Below are 24,031 nucleotides of genomic sequence, written 5' to 3'. Positions count from 1 at the left end.
ACCTTTCCACTGCCTCCTTGCATTTTGTTGTTGCATATTCCATCATTTCATTTACTGGCTTTCCTGCCAGTTCTCTGTCCCACGGAACCTCCGGCAGGAAGTTCCTCAACCCTATGTAGTCCCCTCTTTTATGGTCTGGCTTTTCCCATTCAACTCCTGTTACTCTCTCCACTTGCAACTCTACTATGTATTCAAAGCACAGAACCACGTGGTCACTAGCTCCTAGGGGACTCTCATATGTGATGTCCTCAATGTCTGAACTGCCCAGGGTGAACACAAGGTCCAATCTTGCTGGTTCATCCTCCCCTCTCACTCTGGTAGTGTCCTTAACATGTTGGTGCATGAGGTTTTCCAGCACCACATCCAACATCTTGGCTCTCCATGTTTTGGGACCCCCATGTGGCTCCAGGTTTTCCCAGTCAATCTCCCTGTGGTTGAAATCCCCCATAACCAGCAACTTTGCTCTGTTGGAGTGAGCTATTCTTGCCACCTCAGCAAGTGTGTCCACCATTGCTCTGTTGCTCTCTTCATATTCCTCTCTTGGCCTCCTGCAGTTCTGTGATGGATTATACATCACTGCAATGGCCACCTTGTGCTCCCCAGACTGAAGTGTACCTACTATGTAGTCCCTTTCTCCTGTCTCGTTTATGCCTCCCATTTTCTCGAATTTCCATCGGTTTTTTACGAGCTGAGCAACCCCTCCTCCCCCTCTGCCCCTTCTATCTTTCATCATGATCTGGTATCCTGGTGGGAAGATTGCATCTGTTTTTGTCTCCGTGAGTTTTGTTTCTGTAACTGCTATGATGTCTGGGGACTTCTCATTGATTCTTTCTTGCCATTCCTCATATTTATTCGTTAATCCATCTGCATTTGTGTACCAAACCTTCAACTTCTGTTCTAATACTGTAACTGTGGTCCTGGGGGAATACTGGGGTTGGGAGAGCAGGAGCCCTGGTGGAGGCCTGTGGGGGGTTGCAGTGGAGGTGGAGGAAGAGCTCCCATAGGGGGTTGCTGTAGGGGTAGGGTTCTTGGTTGGGGGGCTGGGAACAGAAGGATCGGTGTGTGATGGTTGGTTTGGATTGTTCAGTTGCCTTGGGAGTGTCGTGGCTGGAGTCTTTCTGCAGGTGTTTCTGGGGGGTGTGCTTGTCCTTCCACCTGTTCCTGGGTTATTCTGCTCTCCTTTTTCATTTCCTCTCATTCCTCCTTTCGTTTTTGCACTCTCTTTCAGTATCATCCTTTCCTCCTGTGTTCTGTCTTGATAGAGGTACACACTCATGAACTCCTGTTTGCCTCTCAGCCATGCTTTCTCCTGCAGGATCATAGTTTGAGTTGATTCTGCCTTGAAAATTACTTTGAGAGGCCGATTCCTTTTCTTTGTGAACCACCCGATTCTCCAAAAATTTGCCACCTGGGTCATGTCTCCCTCGCCTATCACCTTCATGATACCTTCAGTCGCTTTTTTCTCCTGCTTTCTTTCATCATAAGTTTCCCCTTCAGCTTCGTCTAGCCCATAGACAAAAGCTGATCTCTCCTTTTCCACCTCCCACTGTGACTCCCATTGCATCCTCTGAGGTGTTTTAGTTCCTTCCTGTGGAGTGTTCCTTCCTTCAGTCCCGTCCCTAGCTGTGGCCCCTATGCTCGTTGGTTTGTCCTTCCTGCTCTCCTGTTCCTGACCCCCACAAGTGTCTGGTAAGGTCCCTGCACATGTCCTAGTTCCTTCAATGTCTTCCAACCTCTCATTCTGCCCTAGTGTGCTCCCTGTCTTTGTTTTGGCCCCATGTGGGTTTGACAGGACCTCTGCATACAGTTTAGCTTCCATGCTCCCTTCAGACCCTTTGCCTGTGTCTGATGTAAACATTGCTGATGCTACTTCTGTATTATCTTTGTCTCTAGGCTGTTTCAGATTTCTCAGCTCCTCTTCTAATCTCTGTATCTTGGCTTCTGCTACTGTGGCATGTTGCTCCCACCTTCTGCATTCTGCTGCTAACCTCTCCTCCATGTTCCTTGCAAGCTCATCTAGCCTCCTTCCTCAGTCTTCCTTCCCTTTTTTGAGCTCTGTCTCCCAGTCCTCCCTCCCAGATTCGTCCTTCGGGCCCTTTGTTCTCATCTTAGTTCTAGGTTGCCCCATTGCACCACAGAAGAAAGGGGGAGAGATGGATAGGGGGAGGGGAATAGATGGTTAGGGGGACTGGGGATGGATGGTTATGGGGGAGGGGGAGGATGGTTATTGGAGGGGGAGAGGTGGTTGGGGGAGGGGGGTTAGATGGTTTGGGGGAGGGGTTAGATGGTTTGGGGAGGGGGAGGGGGAGAGGTGGTTAGGGGAAGGGGGAGTACATGTTTGTGTCAAGTGTATGTGCTTGTGTAAGTGTGCTTGTGTATGTGTGCTTGTGTATGTGTGTGTGCATGTGTGGGAGAGAGAGGGATGGGATTAAGGGGGGAGGGGGAGAGAAGGATGAGTGACCCTTAGAAGCGGGGGGGTGGGGTGTGATAGGATTAGAAGAGGAGGAGAGGGGAAAGAAGGCTGAGGGTAGAGTGACCGCTTGATAACGGGGTCGTTACGGGTGTGCGTGTCTGCATGTGTGTGTGTGTGTGTGTGTGTGTGTGTGTGTGTGTGTGTGTGTGTGTGTGTGTGTGTGTGTGTGTGTGTGTGTGTGTATGTGCATGTGCATGTGTGTGTATATGTGTATGTGTGTGTACTCCCCTAGTAAGGGTGTGTGTGTATGTGTGTGTGTGTGTGTGTGTGTGTGTGTGTGTGTGTGTGTGTGTGTGTTACCATTTTGTCCTAGGCACATGTCAATTCGACACTAGGCCTGTTGTATATGAGTGTGTGTGTGTGTGTGTGTGTGTGTGTGTGTGTGTGTGTGTGTGTGTGTGTGTGTGTGTGTGTGTGCGCGCGTGCGCGCAGGCCACAAGGAGGTCAAGTCAACGTAGGTACCATCATGATTGTTCATCAGCGCTTATCAGTAAGCACGCACACCTGCATAAGTCCCACACCTCCATCACTCCAGCCCTCTCCTCTTTCTGTGTGTGTGTGTGTGTGTGTGTGTGTGTGTGTGTGTGTGTGTGTGTGTGTGTGTGTGTGTGTGTGTGTGTGTGTGTGTGTGACCACATATATTTGTGGTTGTAGGGGTCGAGTTCATCGATCGTCATTACTTCTTTCTGGCCTCTTTAGCTATGCATGGAGTCTGCCTTCACTAATTCTTCATCTAGTTCATTCAGCTTCCCGACTACTCTGAGAATTAAAATGTTTTTATCATCCCTGTAACTCTGCGTGTGAGACAGGCTGTAGAGTAGGTACGAGCCCGTGTTAAAACAGGTGTGCGGACTGCATTCTTTAGGAGTGTAATAAAACCTTCTATATGGTACCCTACCAGAGAGTGATCAGTAAACTGGAAGATCACATAGGTACATCCTTCAGACAGCCCTATCAATTAAACCACTGAGTCCATTAAACCACTGAGTCTTTAGGAGTGTAATAAAACCTTCTATATGGTACCCTACCAGAGAGTGATCAGTAAACTGGAAGATCACATAGGTACATCCTTCAGACAGCTCTATCAATTAAACCACTGAGTCCATTAAACCACTGAGTCCGGCACAGGTAAGTGTGTCGTCGTTGTTGCCGTGCTGTCATAGGACTAGTGGCTGCTTCGCCTTCATGTGTTCTTATGAACTCCCGTGTCTGACAATTTTCTATGACAAAAAAAAAAAAAAGAAAAGCAGCAGCAGCAACAGCGACAATAAATGGGAATAATAAGAGAAAGTGTTAAAATGGATCGAGGAGTATTTGATAGGTGACAGACTAACAGTGAGGGAGTGAATGTGCAGAATGAGTTGGGTCCCTCAAGGATTAGCACGGCGGGAGTCCCCCAAAGAGTGTCATTGTGATTCCTCCAGGATTGGCTCTGGGTCCCACAAGGATTGGTACAGGGGTCCCTCAAGAATTGGTTCTAGGGTTCCTCGGGCGTGACGCTAAAACCATTGATATTTCTAATATTATTATTTTTTATTATTAACACAGCGGCTGTTTCCCACCAAGGCAGAGTGGCAAGAAAAAGAAAAGCTTTCGCCATGATTCACTCCATCATTGTCTTGTCAGAGGCACGCTCACACTACAGTTATAAAACTGCAATATTAACACCCCTCCTTCAGAGTGCAGGCACTGTACTTTTCACCTCCAGGACTCAAATCTTGCCTGCCGATTTCCCTGAATCCCTTCATAAATATTACCTTGCTCACACTCCAGCAGCACGTCAAGTGATAAATTAGACACATGTGCAACTCTTGGGTATCTGTATTGAGGAAACGTTTCGCCACACAGTGGCTTCATCAGTCCATACAAAGGAGAATCTTGAAGAACAGGAGGAGAATGAGGTAATCAGTCCCTCAACCTTGAGTCGATGTGGTCAGTCTATTCAAGATTGATGGACTGACCCCATCGACTCAAGGTTGAGGGACTGATTACCTCATTCTCCTCCTGTTCTTCAAGATTCTCCTTTGTATGGACTGATGAAGCCACTGTGTGGCGAAACGTTTCCTCAATAAAGATACCCAAGAGTTGCATATGTGTCTAATTAATCAACATGTGGGTTCTCTGAACCATTCATCTACAAAGCACGTCAACTGCTAAAAACCATTTGTCTCCACCACTGTCTAACACGCTCACGCATTCATAAGAACATGAGAACATAAAAAGAGAGAAACACTGCAATAGGCCTGTTGGCCCATACTAGGCAGGTCCTACGCAAATCCAACCCACTAACAGAATAAACGCTGTGTTAGGTAAGACACATATGCAACAGTTAGGTATCTTTATTTCGAAACGTTTCGCCTACACAGTAGGCTTCTTCAGTCGAGTACAGAAAAGTTGATAGAAGCAGAAGATACTTGAAGACGATGTAATCAGTCCATCACCCTTACAGTTTTGAGGTGGTCAGTCCCTCAGTCTAGAGAAGAGCATTGTTTCATAGTCTGAAACAATATGGAGTTGAAGTGACAGGATGGAGCCTTATATAGCGCCAGGGGGTGAGACGTAGGTCACTAGTAGAACGCAGATGTTGGGAGGTCAGGTCCCTCTCAGATCCAGCCGTTCTCACTAGTAGAGGTTGTCGAAGTTGAATGCAGGTCTGTACCAAGATACCCTTGTGTTGCAGTGTCTGACAGATTGAACATTAAAATGGTATAAAATACCGACAGGTTGTTAGGTAAGACACATATGCAACAGTTAGGTATCTTTATTTCGAAACGTTTCGCCTACACAGTAGGCTTCTTCAGTCGAGTACAGAAAAGTTGATAGAAGTAGAAGAGACTTGACGATGTAATCAGTCCATCACCCTTACAGTTTTGAGGTGGTCAGTCCCTGACCACCTCAAGAAACAGATAATTGCTGATGTTATGAATGAAAAGAAGTTGGATGTCCTGGCCCTAAGCGAAACAAAGCTGAAGGGGGTAGGGGAGTTTCGGTGGGGGGAATAAATGGAATTAAATCTGGAGTATCTGAGAGAGTTAGAGCAAAGGAAGGGGTAGCAGTAATGTTGAAGGATCAGTTATGGAAGGAAAAAAGAGAATATGAATGTGTAAATTCAAGAATTATGTGGATTAAAGTAAAGGTTGGATGCGAAAAGTGGGTCATAATAAGCGTGTATGCACCTGGAGAAGAGAGGAATGTAGAGGAGAGAGAGAGATTTTGGGAGATGTTAAGTGAATGTATAGGAGCCTTTGAACCAAGTGAGAGAGTCATTGTGGTAGGGGATCTGAATGCTAAAGTAGGAGAAACTTTAGAGAGGGCATGGTAGGTAAGTTTGGGGTGCCAGGTGTAAATGATAATGTGAGCCCTTTGATTGAACTTTGTATAGAAAGGGGTTTAGTTATAGGTAATACATATTTTAAGAAAAAGAGGATAAGTATACACGATATGATGTAGGGCGAAATGACAGTAGTTTGTTGGATTATGTATTGGTAGATAAAAGACTGTTGAGTAGACTTCAGGATGTACATGTTTATAGAGGGGCCACAGATATATCAGATCACTTTCTAGTTGTAGCTACACTGAGAGTAAAAGGTAGATGGGATACAAGGAGAATAGAAGCATCAGGGAAGAGAGAGGTGAAGGTTTATAAACTAAAAGAGGAGGCAGTTAGGGTAAGATATAAACAGCTATTGGAGGATAGATGGGCTAATGAGAGCATAGGAAATGGGGTCGAAGAGGTATGGGGTAGGTTTAAAAATGTAGTGTTAGAGTGTTCAGCAGAAGTTTGTGGTTACAGGAAAGTGGGTGTGGGAGGGAAGAGGAGCGATTGGTGGAATGATGATGTAAAGAGAGTAGTAAGGGAGAAAAAGTTAGCATATGAGAAGTTTTTACAAAGTAGAAGTGATGCAAGGAGGGAAGAGTATATGGAGAAAAAGAGAGAGGTTAAGAGAGTGGTGAAGCAATGTAAAAAGAGAGCAAATGAGAGTGGGTGAAATGTTATCAACAAATTTTGTTGAAAATAAGAAAAAGTTTTGGAGTGAGATTAACAAGTTAAGGAAGCCTAGAGAACAAATGGATTTGTCAGTTAAAAATAGGAGAGGAGAGTTATTAAATGGAGAGTTAGAGGTATTGGGAAGATGGAGGGAATATTTTAAGGAATTGTTAAATGTTGATGAAGATAGGGAAGCTGTGATTTCGTGTATAGGGCAAGGAGGAATAACATCTTGTAGGAGTGAGGAAGAGCCAGTTGTGAGTGTGGGGGAAGTTCGTGAGGCAGTAGGTAAAATGAAAGGGGGTAAGGCAGCTGGGATTGATGGGATAAAGATAGAAATGTTAAAAGCAGGTGAGGATATAGTTTTGGAGTGGTTGGTGCAATTATTTAATAAATGTATGGAAGAGGGTAAGGTACCTAGGGATTGGCAGAGAGCATGCATAGTTCCTTTGTATAAAGGCAAAGGGGATAAAAGAGAGTGCAAAAATTATAGGGGGATAAGTCTGCTGAGTATACCTGGTAAAGTGTATGGTAGAGTTATTATTGAAAGAATTAAGAGTAAGACGGAGAATAGGATAGCAGATGAACAAGGAGGCTTTAGGAGAGGTAGGGGGTGTGTGGACCAGGTGTTTACAGTGAAACATATAAGTGAACAGTATTTAGATAAGGCTAAAGAGGTCTTTGTGGCATTTATGGATTTGGAAAAGGCATATGACAAGGTGGATAGGGGGGCAATGTGGCAGATGTTGCAGGTGTATGGTGTAGGAGGTAGGTTACTGAAAGCAGTGAAGAGTTTTTATGAGGATAGTGAGGCTCAAGTTAGAGTATGTAGGAAAGAGGGAAATTATTTCCCAGTAAAAGTAAGCCTTAGACAAGGATGTGTGATGTCATCGTGGTTGTTTAATATATTTATAGATGGGGTTGTAAGAGAAGTAAATGCGAGGGTCTTGGCAAGAGGTGTGGAGCTAAAAGATAAAGAATCACACATAAAGTGGGAGTTGTCACAGTTGCTCTTTGCTGATGACACTGTGCTCTTGGGAGATTCTGAAGAGAAGTTGCAGAGATTGGTGGATGAATTTGGTAGGGTGTGCAAAAGAAGAAAATTAAAAGTGAATACAGGAAAGAGTAAGGTTATGAGGATAACAAAAAGATTAGGTGATGAAAGATTGGATATCAGATTGGAGGGAGAGAGTATGGAGGAGGTGAATTCAGATATTTGGGAGTGGACGTGTCAGCGGATGGGTCTATGAAAGATGAGGTGAATCATAGAATTGATGAGGAGAAAAGGGTGAGTGGTGCACTTAGGAGTCTGTGGAGACAAAGAACTTTGTCCTTGGAGGCAAAGAGGGGAATGTATGAGAGTATAGTTTTACCAACGCTCTTATATGGGTGTGAAGCATGGGTGATAAATGTTGCAGTGAGGAGAAGGCTGGAGGCAATGGAGATGTCATGTCTGAGGGCAATGTGTGGTGTGAATATAATGCAGAGAATTCGTAGTTTGGAAGTTAGGAGGAGGTGCGGGATTACCAAAACTGTTGTCCAGAGGGCTGAGGAAGGGTTGTTGAGGTGGTTCGGACATGTAGAGAGAATGGAGCGAAACTGAGTGACTTCAAGAGTGTATCAGTCTGTAGTGGAAGGAAGGCGGGGTAGTGGTCGGCCTAGGAAAGGTTGGAGGGAGGGGGTAAAGGAGGTTTTGTGTGCGAGGGGCTTGGACTTCCAGCAGGCATGCGTGAGCGTGTTTGATAGGAGTGAATGGAGACAAATGGTTTTTAATACTTGACGTGCTGTTGGAGTGTGAGCAAAGTAACATTTATGAAGGGGTTCAGGGAAACCGGCAGGCCGGACTTGAGTCCTGGAGATGGGAAGTACAGTGCCTGCACTCTGAAGGAGGGGTGTTAATGTTGCAGTTTAAAAACTGTAGTGTAAGGCACCCTTCTGGCAAGACAGTGATGGAGTGAATTATGGTGAAAGTTTTTCTTTTTCTGGCCACCCTGCCTTGGTGGGAATCGGCCAGTGTGATAATAATAATAATAATAATATATATATATATATATATATATATATATATATATATATATATATATATATATATATATATATATATATAATGTGTGTGTGTGTGTAAGTTTAGATTTAGAAACGATATAGGAAAATATTGGTTTGGAAATAGTGTAGCTGATGAGTGCAACAATCTGCCTAGTAGGGTAATTGAAGCTAAAACCTTGGATAGTTTTAAATTTGGGTTGGATAAATACATGAGTGAGAGGAATTGGATTTGAGTGGACTTGCACGTGAATAAATAGAATTGTCAAAGCTTATTGCTTGGGTAGCGTTTATTCTGTTAGTGGGTTGGATTTGTAAAGGACCTGCCTAGTATGGGCCAACAGGCCTACTGCAGTGTTCCTCCTTTCTTACGTTCTTATATATATAATCTAAAATTTCATATAGATTATAAAATATAGGGAGTTGTAGAAGAAAATATTCAAACAGCTCCGGGGAGAACCTTGAATTTTCCCTAAGGTACGTTTATTGTCTTCTCTGAGGATGAGGGTCCCCAGTAAAGTCCTAGAGGTGGTACCTCCATATATATATATGTATATATATATATATATATATATATATATATATATATATATATATATATATATATATATATACATTATATATATATATATATATATATATATATATATATATATATATATATATATATATATATATATATATATATATATATATATATATATACATTATATATATATATATATATATATACATTATATATATATATATATATATATATATATATATATATATATATATATATATGTGTGTGTGTGTGTGTGTGTGTGTGTGTGTGTGTGTGTGTGTGGAATTCAGTCAGAATTAGTGGAAACCAGGTAATGAGAATTGAGGAAGACCCACCTCAGCAGGTCAGGGTAAGAGTGGAAACCTACAAATAAAATGAAAAGAGGAACCTGTAAGTCAGCATCATGTTAAATATAATGTCAGAAGTGACCGTGATCCTTCTAACTTCAGCGGTATGTGTGAGACTAGCAAGTGTCACAACTGTAACGTTCTGCAGACGATACAAAATACATGCCTTATAAAGGACAGGCGCGACTAGTACAATAAGAGAGAACTCGAGTGTCAGTGGTCCCCGATTCTTCAACGTCCTCCCTTCATGCATACTGGGAATAACCAACTAACATCTGCCGGTCTTCAAGAGGGAACTGGACAAGTTCCTCAAATCAGTCACTGTCCAGTCGGGTTGTGGGTCATTCGTTGGACTGCGTGCGGCCAGCTGTAACAGCTTGGTTGATCAGGCCGCCTGAGATGGGACCGAGCCGCAGAAGCATTGACTCCCCAGAAATGTCCTTCAGGTATCATTTAAAGGAAAGATTTTTTTTGAAGGCATTATTCGCAGCTCAAATTAGGGGGCTCCATACATCAAGGTGTATGCAGCTCCCTGCGTGGAGACTCCTTCTCTCTCGCACCTACTTTGCTTCTCTTTCACACTTACCTTGCTGCTCTTTCACACTTACCTTGCTGCTCTCTCACACTTACCTTGCTGCTCTCTCTCACTTACCTTGCTGCTCTCTCTCACTTACATGTTTGTTTGCTTGCAGATCTGACGCCAGACGAGCAGCAGCTTCTCCTGGACATCAGAAGAAAGAAGGCGCAGTTGTTACAGGAAATACAGGTAAGTTTTAACGTTCAGTTCGTAGGTGCACCTACTCAGGAGGTAGGTACTCCTGCTCACAAGGTAGGTACCACTGCTCAGGAGGTTGGTGCATGTGCCCAGGAGGTTCGTGCCCTGCCCAGTAGAGATTTGCCGCTGTCCAGGAGGTAGGTGCCTTTTCTTAGAAGTTAATTCATTTAGGCTGATATTCACCTGTACACTAATATCAAAAATACTTTAATCCCTAAAATGTTGATTGAAGCAAGACAAACATGCAGTGACGATCCACTTTAAGTCACGTGTTCTCTCTACACTGGACTACTGCTGTACACTAACAAACCCATTCTAGGCAGGCGAAATTGCAGATACAGAGAATGTAATGAGAGCCTTCACTACACGTATTAGTTCAGTCAGGCACCTGGGAACGTATGAGATCCTTTGACTTGTACTCCCAGAAACACAGGCGGGAAAGATGCATCATAATCTACACCTGTAAAATCCTAGATGGAACTGGTCCCAAATCTGCACACACAAATCACTCCTTACAAAAGCAAAAGACGTGGCAGACGGTGTAACATACCCCTCACTGAAAAAGCAGGGGTACCATGACTACACTAATAGACATCACAGTAAGTGTCAGGGGCACAAGAATGCTCAACAGCCTCTCATCACGCGTAAGGGGAATTACTGATAGACCCCTAACTGTCTTAAACAGGGAACTGGATAAATATCTAAAGACAGTGCTCGATCAGCTGGGCTGTGGTTCGCACATTGGATTGCATGTGCTCATCAGTAACAACCTGGTTGATCAGGTCCTGATCCACCGGGACGCCTGGTCTAGGACCAGGCGTCCTTACACAGGGCTACCTACCTCCAGGTAGGTAGCCCTATGTAAGGTATACCACCACCTACCAGGATACAAACCACAACAGTCGATTAACACCCAGGTACTTACTACTAGGCAAACAGGGGCAGCAGGTGTAAGGATACTTGCCTAACGTTTCCACTCTTGTCGGGGATCAAACCAGGGACACTCAGTTTGTGAGCTGAGTACGTTCCCAACCGAGCCACGGGACACCACGGAGGTGGTCCTAAACGCCCCTACTTTTCACTGGGTTTGTTTTACACTTCCTCCCATATCTCTCATTCCAGTATGTTGTTTTGGCAGTGTGCAGACTTGGGATAAGGCCCTCAAGTAATTTCCAGATACTATATATTATCACGTATCTCTTCTCTCCAATGAGCACATATTTAGAACTTCAAGACATTCCCAGTAATTTAAATGTTTCATTGGATCTATACGGGCCGTAAATGATATATGTATCTGTTCCGGCTCTGATATTTGCCTTGCAATGAACGGGGCAGTCAACACTCTTAACTAGAGAGAGCACAAGCGTTATCATTATCAACCCCGTCATTTTCCTTGCTCTCGTGACATTTGCCTTGTGTTCTCTTAAAGAAAGGTCAGCCAACATAATTACTCCCAAGTCTTTGACGTGTTCCTTTCGTTCTAGTTGATGATCCTCTTGGGTTTTGTATACAGTGTACCTTTTAAATTCGTCATTCTTTCCATATCTCTGCAGATGAAGCTTACCATTGAACGTCATGTTCCCCACTGCCCACTGGAAAACCCTACTTATATCTTCCTGCATTTTTTTGTCTTCTACCGAGGTGACTCATGCTTATTTTGGCTTCATCCGCAAATGATGATACAGAACTTTGGCGAGTATTTTTATCTGTGTCTAGTAAGCAAGTAAGTTTATTCAGGTATACACAAATACAGTTACATAGATTATCATACATTGCAGCATATGTAGAGAACCTAGGATAACCCAAAAAAGTCAGACAGAGTGACTTATTTCCATTGGGGTCCTTTTACCATATTGTTATAATATAAAGGTTATAATATCTTATTATCATACTAAAAAGATTGTCTACTACACGAGGGTCATTAAGACTATCTACAATACGAGGGTCATTACTAAGAATAAGGTAAAATTACACGTGTGTTAGCTAAAAAATAAAAAATCATTCCCCTCCTTTTCTGTAGCTACATTCATCAGACACCTTTTGGCACTCTTCTTGAACTGGTTCATGCTATGACTGGCTCTGACTTGTGCGGACAGTCTGTTCCATTCCTTTATTGCTGTACAATAAAAGATGTTTGAAGCCTGGCCACTGACTGTGGGTACTTCAAAATTGTGCTCTCTTCCCCTAGTACTATGATTGCTTTGGTTCCCAACCTTGACAAAATTGGCAGCAAGATATTCTGGACACTGTGAGCAATTTTATAAATATGATTTACCATGAGGATAATGCCATTAGAATATTTGATATGGAGCCTTTCCATATATTTTTGTTATTTATCAACATAAACATTTATAAATATTTATTCAGTGAAAATTTTCTCGAATCTCATAAAAATGCGTATTCAACTCATTGTATAGAATCGTAACATGAAACCCCAATTATTTACTTCAGTTAGCCAATGAATCTGCCAAGTGGTACGTTTTCTAACATTCTCGCAGGTTTTAAAGAAAATCGATTCACTGTTGAACTGTGGTAAACTATGCTGCTGCTGCTGCTATTGTTGTTGTTATTATTATTTTATTATTGTTATTGTTGTTATTATTTATAAGTTTCCTCTGTAACTGACTGGAAGTGTTCTGCCTCTGTAACTGTACAAAATATTCTCAGTACAATTCATCCCTTTGAAAATAAATCATATAAACTATTCAATAATTGTACCAATGGTAACTTTTTTCCAAATATACTGAATTAATAACTTTTAAATGCTGTAATTCCTTTCTTAGATTCTCGGACACTTTTTTTTTAATATACTGGCCATCTCTCACTGAGGTACAGTGACCTGAAAAAGAAGAAACGCTTTCATCGTCACTCATTCAATTACTGTCTTGCCATAAGTATGCAAACATCACAGTTCAGATGGCCCCTCAAACTGCTAACCGGTTTCCTTGAAGCCCTTCATAAATGTTACTGTTCTCACACTCCAAGTCAGTCAACAGTAGTCAGATGAGAACATTAGTCAGTCAGGCGTCATTACCACAGCCCTTAGTAATCATTTCATCATTTACTGCACAAGGAAAATCATTAGGGAACGGATAGGCCTACACAGGACAATAAAAATGAGGTCAACTAGAAACTACAGTAAAGAAACACTGGTAAACAGGCTACACAATTGTGACTGGACAGAGATAACAAGTTGCACGGACGTAAACGATGCCTGGGAAAAATTCAAAACAATGTTCACTACCATCCTTGATAATATTGCACCAGTTAAAGAGGTTAGGATTAAACGAAGAACTGAACCCTGGATGACTACTGAGATATTAGATAATACGAAATTCAGAGACCAGTTACTAAAAAGCTTTAAGGCAAACAGACAGGATATTGCAGCGCTAAATGAATACCAAAGGGTGAGGGACAGAGTGCAGAGGCTTGTAAAAGGCGCAGAGGGAAGGCACTATTGCTCAGAAATCGAAGAGTACAAGAATAACCCCAGAAAGCTCTGGTAACTGAAACAGTTGGGGTATAACCATAAGCCCGTAGATAAACCTAACATAGTACTAAATATCGATAACGAGGTATGGCACGAAACAACTAAAGTGGAAAATTGTTTTAATTCCTACAACACAACTGTCGCATCAACACTAGTAAGTAAACCACCAGCTGCATCAAATACCTTTAACACAGACTGATAAGTTTAAAACATACTCTACCAATAAAGGGGTAACCCCAAACTGTTGTCAGCTAGTAAGTGTATCTCATGATTTCGTACAAAAAGAACTAAACAGCTTAAACCTAACTAAGAGCACCGGCCCAGGTAACATCCCGGCTAAGTTCCCAAAAGATGGTGCCTCTGAATTGCCAATCCCCATTGCTCACATAATAAATTTGTCCACCACTAATACCGTACCGGAGGGGTTCCGGGAGGCCAGAGTTACTCCTGTCTTCAAGAAAAATAGTAGGTTACCTGGAGGTTATTCCGGGGATCAACGCCCCCGCGGCCTGGTCCATGACCAGGCCTCCCGATGGATCAGGGCCTGATCAACTAGGCTGTTACTGCTGGCCGCACGCAGTCCGACGTACGAGCCACAGCCCGGCTGATCCGGCACCGACTTTAGGTATCTGTCCAGCTCTCTCTTGAAGGCAGCCAGGGGTTTATTGGCAATTCCCCTAATGCTTGATGGGAGGCTGTTGAACAGTTTTGGGCCCCGGACACTTATGGTGTTTTCTCTTAGTGTACCAATGGCGCCCCTACTTTTTATTGGCGGCATTTTGCATCGCCTGCCCAGTCTTTTACTTTCGTAGGGAGTGATTTCTGTGTGCAGATTTGGGACCATTCCTTCCAAGATTTTCCAAGTGATGTCAGCAACTATAGGCCTCTTAGTATAATCAGTGTAGTATCCAAAATTCTAGAGATGGCTGTGTACTGTCAAGTAAAGTTTCTTAATGACAATAACATTCTCCATAGTTACCAATTAGGCTTTACAAGATCTTACTCAGCTGACACCTCCCTAATTAATTTGATGGATTACATGAGAACTGAAATGTCGATAGGGAACCTCATAGGAATGGTAACCTTAGACTTGTAAAAGGCCTTCGATACTGTCAACCACAATATATTATGTAAGAAACTTCAAGCTGTTAGCATAGGTTCCGTAGACTGGTTTAAGTCATACCTTAGCAGCATGACACAAATTGTCAAAATCAACAAAACAGGATCGGAACCCCTGCCGATAGCATGTGGAGTTCCCCAAGGTAGTATCCTTGGGTCCCTTATTATTCCTGTAAACGACATGTCAAATGCAAACTCCTACTATGTGGATGCCAGTGCTCTGTTAGTGTCAGGTAAAGACCCACAAGATATAGCTAATGTAATAACACTGGAATTGGAGTCCTGCAGCAAATGGTTAGTAGACAAACTATCATTACACTTCGGGAAAACGGAAACCATACTCTTTGGCACGCAACAAACTGAGAAGGGTAAATAATTTTAATGTCCGGTGTAATGGGGAGCCCATCACTTCAGTTTTCTCATTAAAATATCTTGGAATCTTCCTTTGACCCATGCATGTCAGGAGAATTGATAAGGAACAGCATATTAAAGAATGCAAATGCCAGACGGAAGTTCCTCTACAGACAAGCACAGTGTCTACTTATTGATGCTCGCAGGACCCTATGTATAGCCCTTATACAATGTCATATGGACTACGCTTGCTCTTCATGGTACTCTGCCTTGACAAAAAACTGAAAGATAGACTACAAATCACCCAGAACAAAATGGTAAGATTCATCCTGGACCTGGCTCCAAGAGAACATGTAGGCCAGGATGAATTACAACAACTGGATATGCTGAATGTTGAAGACAGAGTTAAACAGCTGAAGTTAAATCAAGTTTATAAAATTGCTCACAGTGTCCAGAATATCTTGCTGCCAATTTTGTCGTTGCTGGGAACCAAAGCAACCATAGTACTAGGGGGGGAGACCACAACTTTGTAGTACCCACAGTCAGTGACCAGGCTTCAAACGCCTTTTATTGTACAGCAATATAGGAATGGAACAGACTGCCTGCACATGTCAAAGCCAGTCATAGCATGAGCCAGTTCAAGAAGAGAGCCAAAAGGTGCCTAATAAATGTAGCGACAGGGAGGAGAATGATTTTTTTTTAGCTAATACACATGTAAATATAAATAATTATTTTACCTTATTCCTAGTATATCTCCTTTATAGTATAATAAGGTATTAAAAAGACCCCAATGGAAATAAGTCACTGACTTTTTTGGGTTATCCTAGGTTCTCTACACACATGCTGCTATGTATGATAATCTATGTAACTGTATTTGTGTGTACCTGAATAAACTTACTTAAGCGATTTGCAATCAAAACCTCCCTCACCCCTTCCCCCCAAACTTTCCCGGGAAGACAACCCTACCTTCTCCTAGCTGAGTACGATGCTGTTCTTGACACATGTTTGTGTCTTATAACTGCCCGAAATGCTCAGTCATGCTAGTATCTTTCTGTGTGCTTAACAGTATTTTATAACATGTAAATCTCACATTTTACACTAGCAAAGAAATAAAAAATTTTTTTAGCAACAACAAAGACGTCAGTTACTCCTAAAATAGAATCAGTTTTCTTTTAGCACATTTTCTTCCTTACAGAAAATTCCTCGTGCTGAAGTTTTCTGCGTATTAACGCTTTGAAAACTATTATTTTTTTTACCTTGGTAGAATTAAGGCTTGTGAGGTCTGGTTATGGACCGGGTCGCGGGGGCGTTGACCCCTGGAGCACCATCCTGGTAGACTCCAAATAGGTAGACCAGCTGCTAGCATCAACATGAGCAGCAGCAGCAACATCAAATGGCCAGCAGCAGTAACAGCAACATAATCAGCAGCAACATTATGAACAACAGCACCAGCTGCTAGTGTTGGTAGGGAGATATTAATTTTAGTGACAGGTGAGTGGAGTGGTGGTTGTAGTGGTGAGGGATGTAGTAGTGGTGGTGGATGTGGTGGTAGTTGGTGTAGTAGTGGTGGATGTGGTGGTAGGTGGTGTAGTAGTGGTGGATGTGGTGGTAGGTGATGTAGTAGGGGAGATAGCTCTGGTGCTGGTTAGGGTAGTTGTCGTACTGGGTGTAGTAGTTGGTGGTGTAGTTGTGGTCGGACGAGCCTGGCCCAAGACCGGTCTCCGGGACTAGAAAAACTCTTGGAACTCATCAAAGATGCAGTGGTAGTTGTGGTGAAGTAGTGGTGATTGTGGTGCTGTGTGAAGTAGCGATGATTGTGGTGGTTGTAGCGATGTTGGAGGTTATAGTGGTTGTGGTTGTGGGAGGTTGTGGGGGTGGTTTAGTATCTCTTATTTTGAAGGTCCTAGTCATTTTCCTTGCGGTCGTGATAATGACACCGTTGTGATCCTTGAAAGTGATATTTTCAGACATTATCACTCTAGGTCTCTCACAGTAAACTTCTTTTTAATAGATGTTAGAAGCAGGTGCAATGTAGAACAGTGTAGTATTGTGTTTGTTGATGGTACTCTTTAAAGGAGTTCACTTCAGAAACTCAGCAGCCTGTGTAGCTCACAGGAACTGGTGGGCGTGGGCGACGGCTGCCTGGGTGGGGTGGGGTGGGGGGGACGGCCGCCGGGGTGGCCGCTTCACGGGGGGTGGGGCGGGGGAGCAGCAGGGACAACGAGGTCATTCATTTTCTTACTAGGGCCCAACTCTTACTAAGTTTGGAAAGAGTTTGCTACAGTTGTTGATAATGTTTGTTTAAAGAACACAAGCAACTGTTGCAACATATGAGCGAAACGTTTTCAGAATAAACGTTGCTTGTACGTTATGTTTCCTTAATGTTTGTGTAGCTCAGGGCAGGAAATGCTCTGTCTATATTGTGTTTCAGAATTTTAGTTATTTATATTTTTGAACACATCCGGCCGCCTCCCAGCGGGGTAGAATGACACAGAAGAGGAAACAGTCACTATCTTTCATTCAATTGTTGTCTTGCCAGAAGTGTGCCGACATCACACTTAAGATTCAAATTCAAATTCAAATTCAAAGTTTATTCTCTATAAGGATTACAATGCTGAGTTTACAGAATTTGGTTATTGTGTGGTTTACATGTAGTAAAATAATGATTACAGAGTGTACCACTAGAACACCTAGCATGGCTACCTGGAGGTTATTCCGGGGATCAACGCCCCCGCGGCCCGGTCCATGACCAGGCCTCCCGATGGATCAGGACCTGATCAACTAGGCTGTTACTGCTGGCCGCACGCAGTCCGACGTACGAGCCACAGCCCGGCTGATCCGGCACTGACTTTAGGTATCTGTCCAGCTCTCTCTTGAAGGCAGCCAGGGGTTTATTGGCAATTCCCCTAATGCTTGATGGGAGGCTGTTGAACAGTTTTGGGCCCCGGACACTTATGGTGTTTTCTCTTAGTGTACCAATGGCGCCCCTACTTTTTATTGGCGGCATTTTGCATCGCCTGCCCAGTCTTTTACTTTCGTAGGGAGTGATTTCTGTGTGCAGATTTGGGACCATTCCTTCCAAGATTTTCCAAGTGTAGATTATGATATATCTCTCCCTCCTGCGTTCCAACGAGTACAAGTCAAGTGCTTCCAAGCGTTCCCAGTAGTTAAGGTGCTTGACAGAACTTATACGTGCAGTAAAGGATCTCTGTACACTCTCTAGATCTGCGATTTCACCTGCTTTGTATGGAGATGTTAATGTACAGCAGTATTCCAGCCTAGAGAGAACAAGTGATTTGAAAAGGATCATCATGGGCTTGGCATCTCTCGTTTTGAAAGTTCTCATTATCCATCCTATCATTTTCTTTGCACGTGCGATCGTGGCACTGTTGTGATCCTTGAAAGTGAGATCCTCAGACATTACTACTCCCAGGTCCCTTACATTATTTTTCCGCTCTATTGTATGGCCGGAGTCAGTAGTATACTCTGTTCTAGTTATTATCTCCTCCAGTTTTCCATAACGGAGTAGTTGGAATTTGTCCTCATTGAACATCATATTGTTTACCGTTGCCCACTGGAAAACTTTGTTTATATCTTCTTGGAGGTTAACCGCGTCCTCAGCAGATGACAGCCTCATGCAGATCCTAGTATCATCCGCAAAGGATGATACGGTGCTGTGGTGTATATCTCTGTTTATGTCTGATATGAGGATAAGGAATAAGATGGGGGCGAGTACTGTGCCTTGTGGAGCACTCCCTTATTTATATACTGTAATTTTATCAGTGATCGTGCTCAGTTTTGCCATTTATAATATGAAGAAAGGTTTTCTAGACGTGTGTGTGTGTGTGTGTGTGTGTGTGTGTGTGTCAAGAGCGTTGCCTACCAGGCCACGGGCCAGTTTCCAACTCTCATTCATTAGATTCTATAGTCTTCCCTGCTAGGTTGTGAGACGTCTCAGGTCTCCACCACACCTATACTCTGCTACCTCACCTGCAGGTGTCCTGTGTGTGCTGGTGCTTGGGGCACCTCCTTCAGTATGATTCCCCATGATGGTAAGTTATACTAAGAGTGCGCAAACAGCGCCAATAGAGCCTGCAGTAACCTAGGAGTTAATTTATTTGCACAAGTCCGAAGCAGAAAGATCTGGGTAAAATACACCAGAAAAGCGTGAACATGCAGTCTGGTCATGAGGGTCATGACTAGACCGCATCTCCACTCATGTCACGAGCTCCTCGGGCGTTGTGTGCACACAACCCATTCTATCACCACCAGTGGTATTCATGCAAATTAGACAGTTCAATGGGTAGCTTAGTAATATTGGAATAAGTAGGTCTAGGCGGCTAGGCTTGCTGTTCCTACTCCATGCTCAGCATGTTCAGGCCAAGCCACTGAGGCAAGGTACAACACATTCCCATTAAGACATCGTATATCACGTGGGAAGTAGACTAGTGCCACTACAGAAGAGGTTGAGACGATACTAGGATCTGCATGAGAGTGTCATTCATTGAGGACACGGCAAAGCTCCAAGAAGATATAAACCAAGTTTTCCAATGGGCAACAGAGAACAATATGATGTTCAATGAAGACAAATTGCAACTACTCCGTTATGGAAAACTGGAGGAAATAATAACTAGGACTGAGTATACTACAAACTCCAATCACACAATAGAGCGGAAAAGTAATGTGAAGGACCTGGGTGTGATAATGTACGAAGACCTCACCTTCAAGGATCATAATAATGCCACTATCACATCTGCGAGGAAACTGATAGGATGGATAATGAGAACATATAAGACAAGACATGCTAAGCCAGTGATGATCCTTTTTAAATCACCTGTTCTCTCTAGGCTGGAATACTGCTGTACATTAACATCCCCATTCAAGGTAGGTGAAATTGCAGAGCTACAGAATGTACAGAGAACCTTTACTGCACGTATAAGTTCCATCAAACACCTTAACTACTGGGAGCGCCTGGAAACACTTGACTTGCACTCACTAGAGCGCAGGCGAGAGAGATATATCATAATCTACACCTGGAAGATTCTGGAGGGACTGGTCCCTAGTATGCACACAGCAATCACTCCATACGAAAGCAAAAGACTTGACGATGCAACATACCCCCAGTGTAAAGTAGGGGCATCATTGGTACACTAAGAAAACGCAATAAGTGTCCGGGGCCCAAGACTGTTCGACAGCCTCCCACCAGCAATAAGGGGCATTACGGGAAGACCCCTGGTTGTCTTCAAGAGGGAGCTGGACAGATACCTAAAGACGGTGCCGGATCAGCCGGGCTGTGCTTCTTACGTTGGATGGCGTGCGGCCAGCAGTAACAGCCTCGTTGATCAGGCCCTGATCCACCGGGAGGCCTGGTCGTGGACCGGGCCGGCGTTGATCCCCAGAATGTCCTACAGGTAGCCTCCAAGAAGGGTCTGGTCAACTATCTCTTGGCAAACATATTCAACTCCCCGGGAAAAATAACGTTGAAGACAGACCACATTCAGCATGTGGTCACTCCCCCGGGTGCGCTAGACGATATCCTCCTTGTCTTTTTGTGACCAGACTTACCTGGAGTTCATTACCTTTGTAAATTGTGATTTCATTACCTTTGTAAATTGTGAGTTCATTACCTTTGTAACTTGCTCAGCTATCAAAACTTTGAGGCCCAGTCCCTGGACCCATTATGTACCTCTGTAATCTTGTGACTACCGCCCACAGGATGGGTATGGGGTGCATAATAAAGATATTAAACTAACTAAAATTTGTCTCTCCTAAACTTGCCAGTACAGTCAACGGTCTAGTGGATTCTCCAGTTGTATGCGTGTACATAATGCATACGCAAGTATATATGTATTTGTATTGTATATATTTGTATTATGTATGCGCTGTGTGTTTCTGTATGTATGTGCATATGTACGTACGTGCGCGCGCACACAGTTACAAAACAAAGTTATGTACCTTGCTGGGTTGCACAATAGAAGCGAGTGGAGAATTCCGGGGAGTTTGGGATAAATCTTCTTACGTATGTAGCCTATGAAAGTCTTCTCTTTCGTAACAAGGTGTTCTATCACGGTCAGGACTGGCTGTCTTTTATATAAAAGATCATCTTAATAGGCTTTTTGTAAATTATAACCAGGAGACAATAATCCGAGAAAATAATTTAGTATCTTTAATATTAGCGTGTCTTAAAAGAAGTAACAGATATTCTTGTTGAAAAATACAGAATGGTACTTTTGAGTACAATTTATGAACATTTACGCTGTATAGCCCTTGTGGCTTAGCGCTTCTTTTTTATTATAATAATAATAATATGAACATTTAGTTATTAAAGTGACATTTCCATTGTCACGAGTCGTAATTAACCATATGTACACACATACCCAGGGGTTTCTATCATTGACGGAAATATAGGTCGGCTCTACATACGTACAAGGCAAAATTGTACATCCGTCCTCGAATAATCACTGGCTTCGAGTACGATAATCCATCAAGTAAGAAGCTAACCTAGAGATAGAGACATTCATCAAGACAAAACAAGCGATCTTAACAAACCAGGAACAAAACACACATTATTATTATAATCATGGGGGAGAACTAAACCCGTCGGATTATACAGTGCATGTGGTGGGGGGGGGGGATGGAATATATTTAGGCTCAATTCAGGGAACCGGAGCACAGATTCAATCCCCTAGATCAAGAGCCCCTCACCACCATCAAGGAATCTCCCTTGAGGGGAACAAAACACACATCTAAGATCTTCAATAGATTATGGGAGTCCTAATACTCCCTTCTTACTGAATATAAGTTCGGCTCAATTCATATCAAGACTACGGTAATGCCTAGTGGCCACAGTTAAATCCACTGATTGACTTTATAATGTCAGAAAATTCGCAACCTTAGTAGACATCAAAATCTCTTAAGTCCAGAATTAACTCTGTCCTTCAGTACTCAGTGTAGCGAAAAAGAGGTTCAGTCTCGCCAACGGAAGCGTCTGTTACCCAAAACTCGAGTCTAATTAAACTTCTAGGAGAAGGAGATGTTTCCAAAGGTTAGTGGTAGGCTGGTACTCAGGCAACTCCTCTAAGTCAGACGTCAACTCGGTTCATGGGACACCTACCCGAGACCGATTAACTATTGAATTAAGTTCCCGACTTAATTCAATAAAACACATCCTGTTTATATATATAGCTCAATATAAGGTCAGGAAATATTACAAAGCAAGATATCTTCATTTTAGCTATTAATGAAGATATGGACAATATAATATTAAGTGAAAATAAGAATATATACATATAATAACAAATACCCCTTGTGTTCTATGCAAGAGACGCAATTATTGTAACGATGAGTGGTATTGATCAATAACAACACTTCACTAGCCAAAGACTCGAACCCATGTTGTATTGGTTCTTGACTAGTGCAGTGTTGTAATTTATCAATACAACTAGTTCGTGGTTATTCCAGTATGGGCCTGACGTATATGGTGTACAGAGTCTTGATTCCTTACTGAGGTATCGGAATGCTATCCTTAGGTTTGCCAGTCGCCCGTATGCTGCGGCAGTTATCTGATTGATGTGCGCCTCAGGAGATGTGCTCAGTATTATACTCCAAGATTTTTTTCCTTGAGTGAGGATTTGTAGTCTTTGGCCACCTAAACTATACTCTGTCTGCAGTTTTCTTTGCCCGTCCCCGATTTTCATGACATTGCATTTGGCGAGGTTAAATTCCAGGAGCCAGTTGCTGGACCAGGCTTTTAACCTGCCCAGGTCTCTTTGTAGTCCTGCCTAACCCTCGACCGATTTGATTCTCCTCATTAACTTCACATCATCTGCAAACAAGGACACTTCTGAGTCTATCCCTTCCGTTATGTCATTCACATATACCAAAAACAGCACAGGTCCTAGGACTGACCCCTGTGGAACCCCGCTTGTCACAGGCGCCCACTCTGACACCTCGTCACGTACCATGACTTCTTGTTGCCTCCCTGTCAGATATTCTATGATCCATTGCAGTGTCTTTCCTGTTATGTGTGCCTGATCCTCTAGCATTTGCATTAACCTCTTGTAAGGAACTGTGTCGAAGGCCTTCTTGCAGTCCAAGAAAATGCAATCTATCCACCCCTCTCTTGTCCTACTTGTCACCTTGTCATAAAACTCCAGTAGGTTTGTGACACAGGATTTTCCTTCTCTGAAACCGTGCTGGATGTTGATTATGCGCTTGTTTCTTATCAGGCGCTCCACCACTCCTGATGTTCTTCTCCATGACTTTGCATACTATACACGTTAGTGACACTGGTGTGCAGTTTAATGCCTCGTGTCTGTCTCCTTTTTTTAAAAATTGGGATTACATTTGTAATCTTCCATACCTCAGGTAGTTGCCCAGTTGTGTGTATGTGTGTGTGTGTGTGTGTGTGTGTGTGTGTGTGTGTGTGTGTGTGTGTGTGGTTGGATATCTTATATACTTATAACATCCATCTTTATCTTCCTCCACCCTATTTCATGTATCCTGTATATAATTTCTCTTGCCCCCGGTCTGGGATGATGGAGATATCCTCAGAATTTCCATTTCTTCTGTGTATGGTATATTCTATCCTGAGAGATGGCAGTTCCTAAGTGACATTAATTCCAGCTATACTGGAAGGAAACTTTTAAAGCTGCCGTACCTGGAGTCTACCTGGAGGTTATTCCGGGGATCAACGCCCCCGCGGCCCTGTCCACGACCAGGCCTCCCGGTGGATCGGGGCCTGATCAACCAGGCTGTTACTGCTGGCCGCACGCAGTCCAACGTACGAACCACAGCCCGGCTGATCCGGCACTGACTTAGGTATCTGTCCAGCTCTCTCTTGAAGGCAGCCAGGGGTTTATTGGTAATTTCCCTAATGCTTGATGGGAGGCTGTTGAA

The 24,031-nt window shown here is 43.1% G+C and overlaps 1 protein-coding gene across 2 annotated transcripts in view; it reads left to right on the top strand.

The window, feature by feature from the left end:
- Nucleotides 1–24,031, top strand: part of step (cytohesin steppke) — a gene marked incomplete at its 3' end in the record, with an annotated part of 586,727 nt that overhangs the window by 281,064 nt on the left and 281,632 nt on the right. For both annotated transcript variants that reach the window (XM_070083666.1, XM_070083667.1), the window contains 1 exon segment: nucleotides 10,091–10,164. In XM_070083666.1, the coding sequence (XP_069939767.1) occupies nucleotides 10,091–10,164 (74 nt within the window).

Source organism: Cherax quadricarinatus, chromosome 10 (assembly GCF_038502225.1).
Source record: "Cherax quadricarinatus isolate ZL_2023a chromosome 10, ASM3850222v1, whole genome shotgun sequence".
Classification (NCBI taxonomy): domain Eukaryota; kingdom Metazoa; phylum Arthropoda; class Malacostraca; order Decapoda; family Parastacidae; genus Cherax; species Cherax quadricarinatus.
Note: the sequence above shows the minus strand (reverse complement) of the source record. Positions and strands in the feature narration are given on the sequence as shown.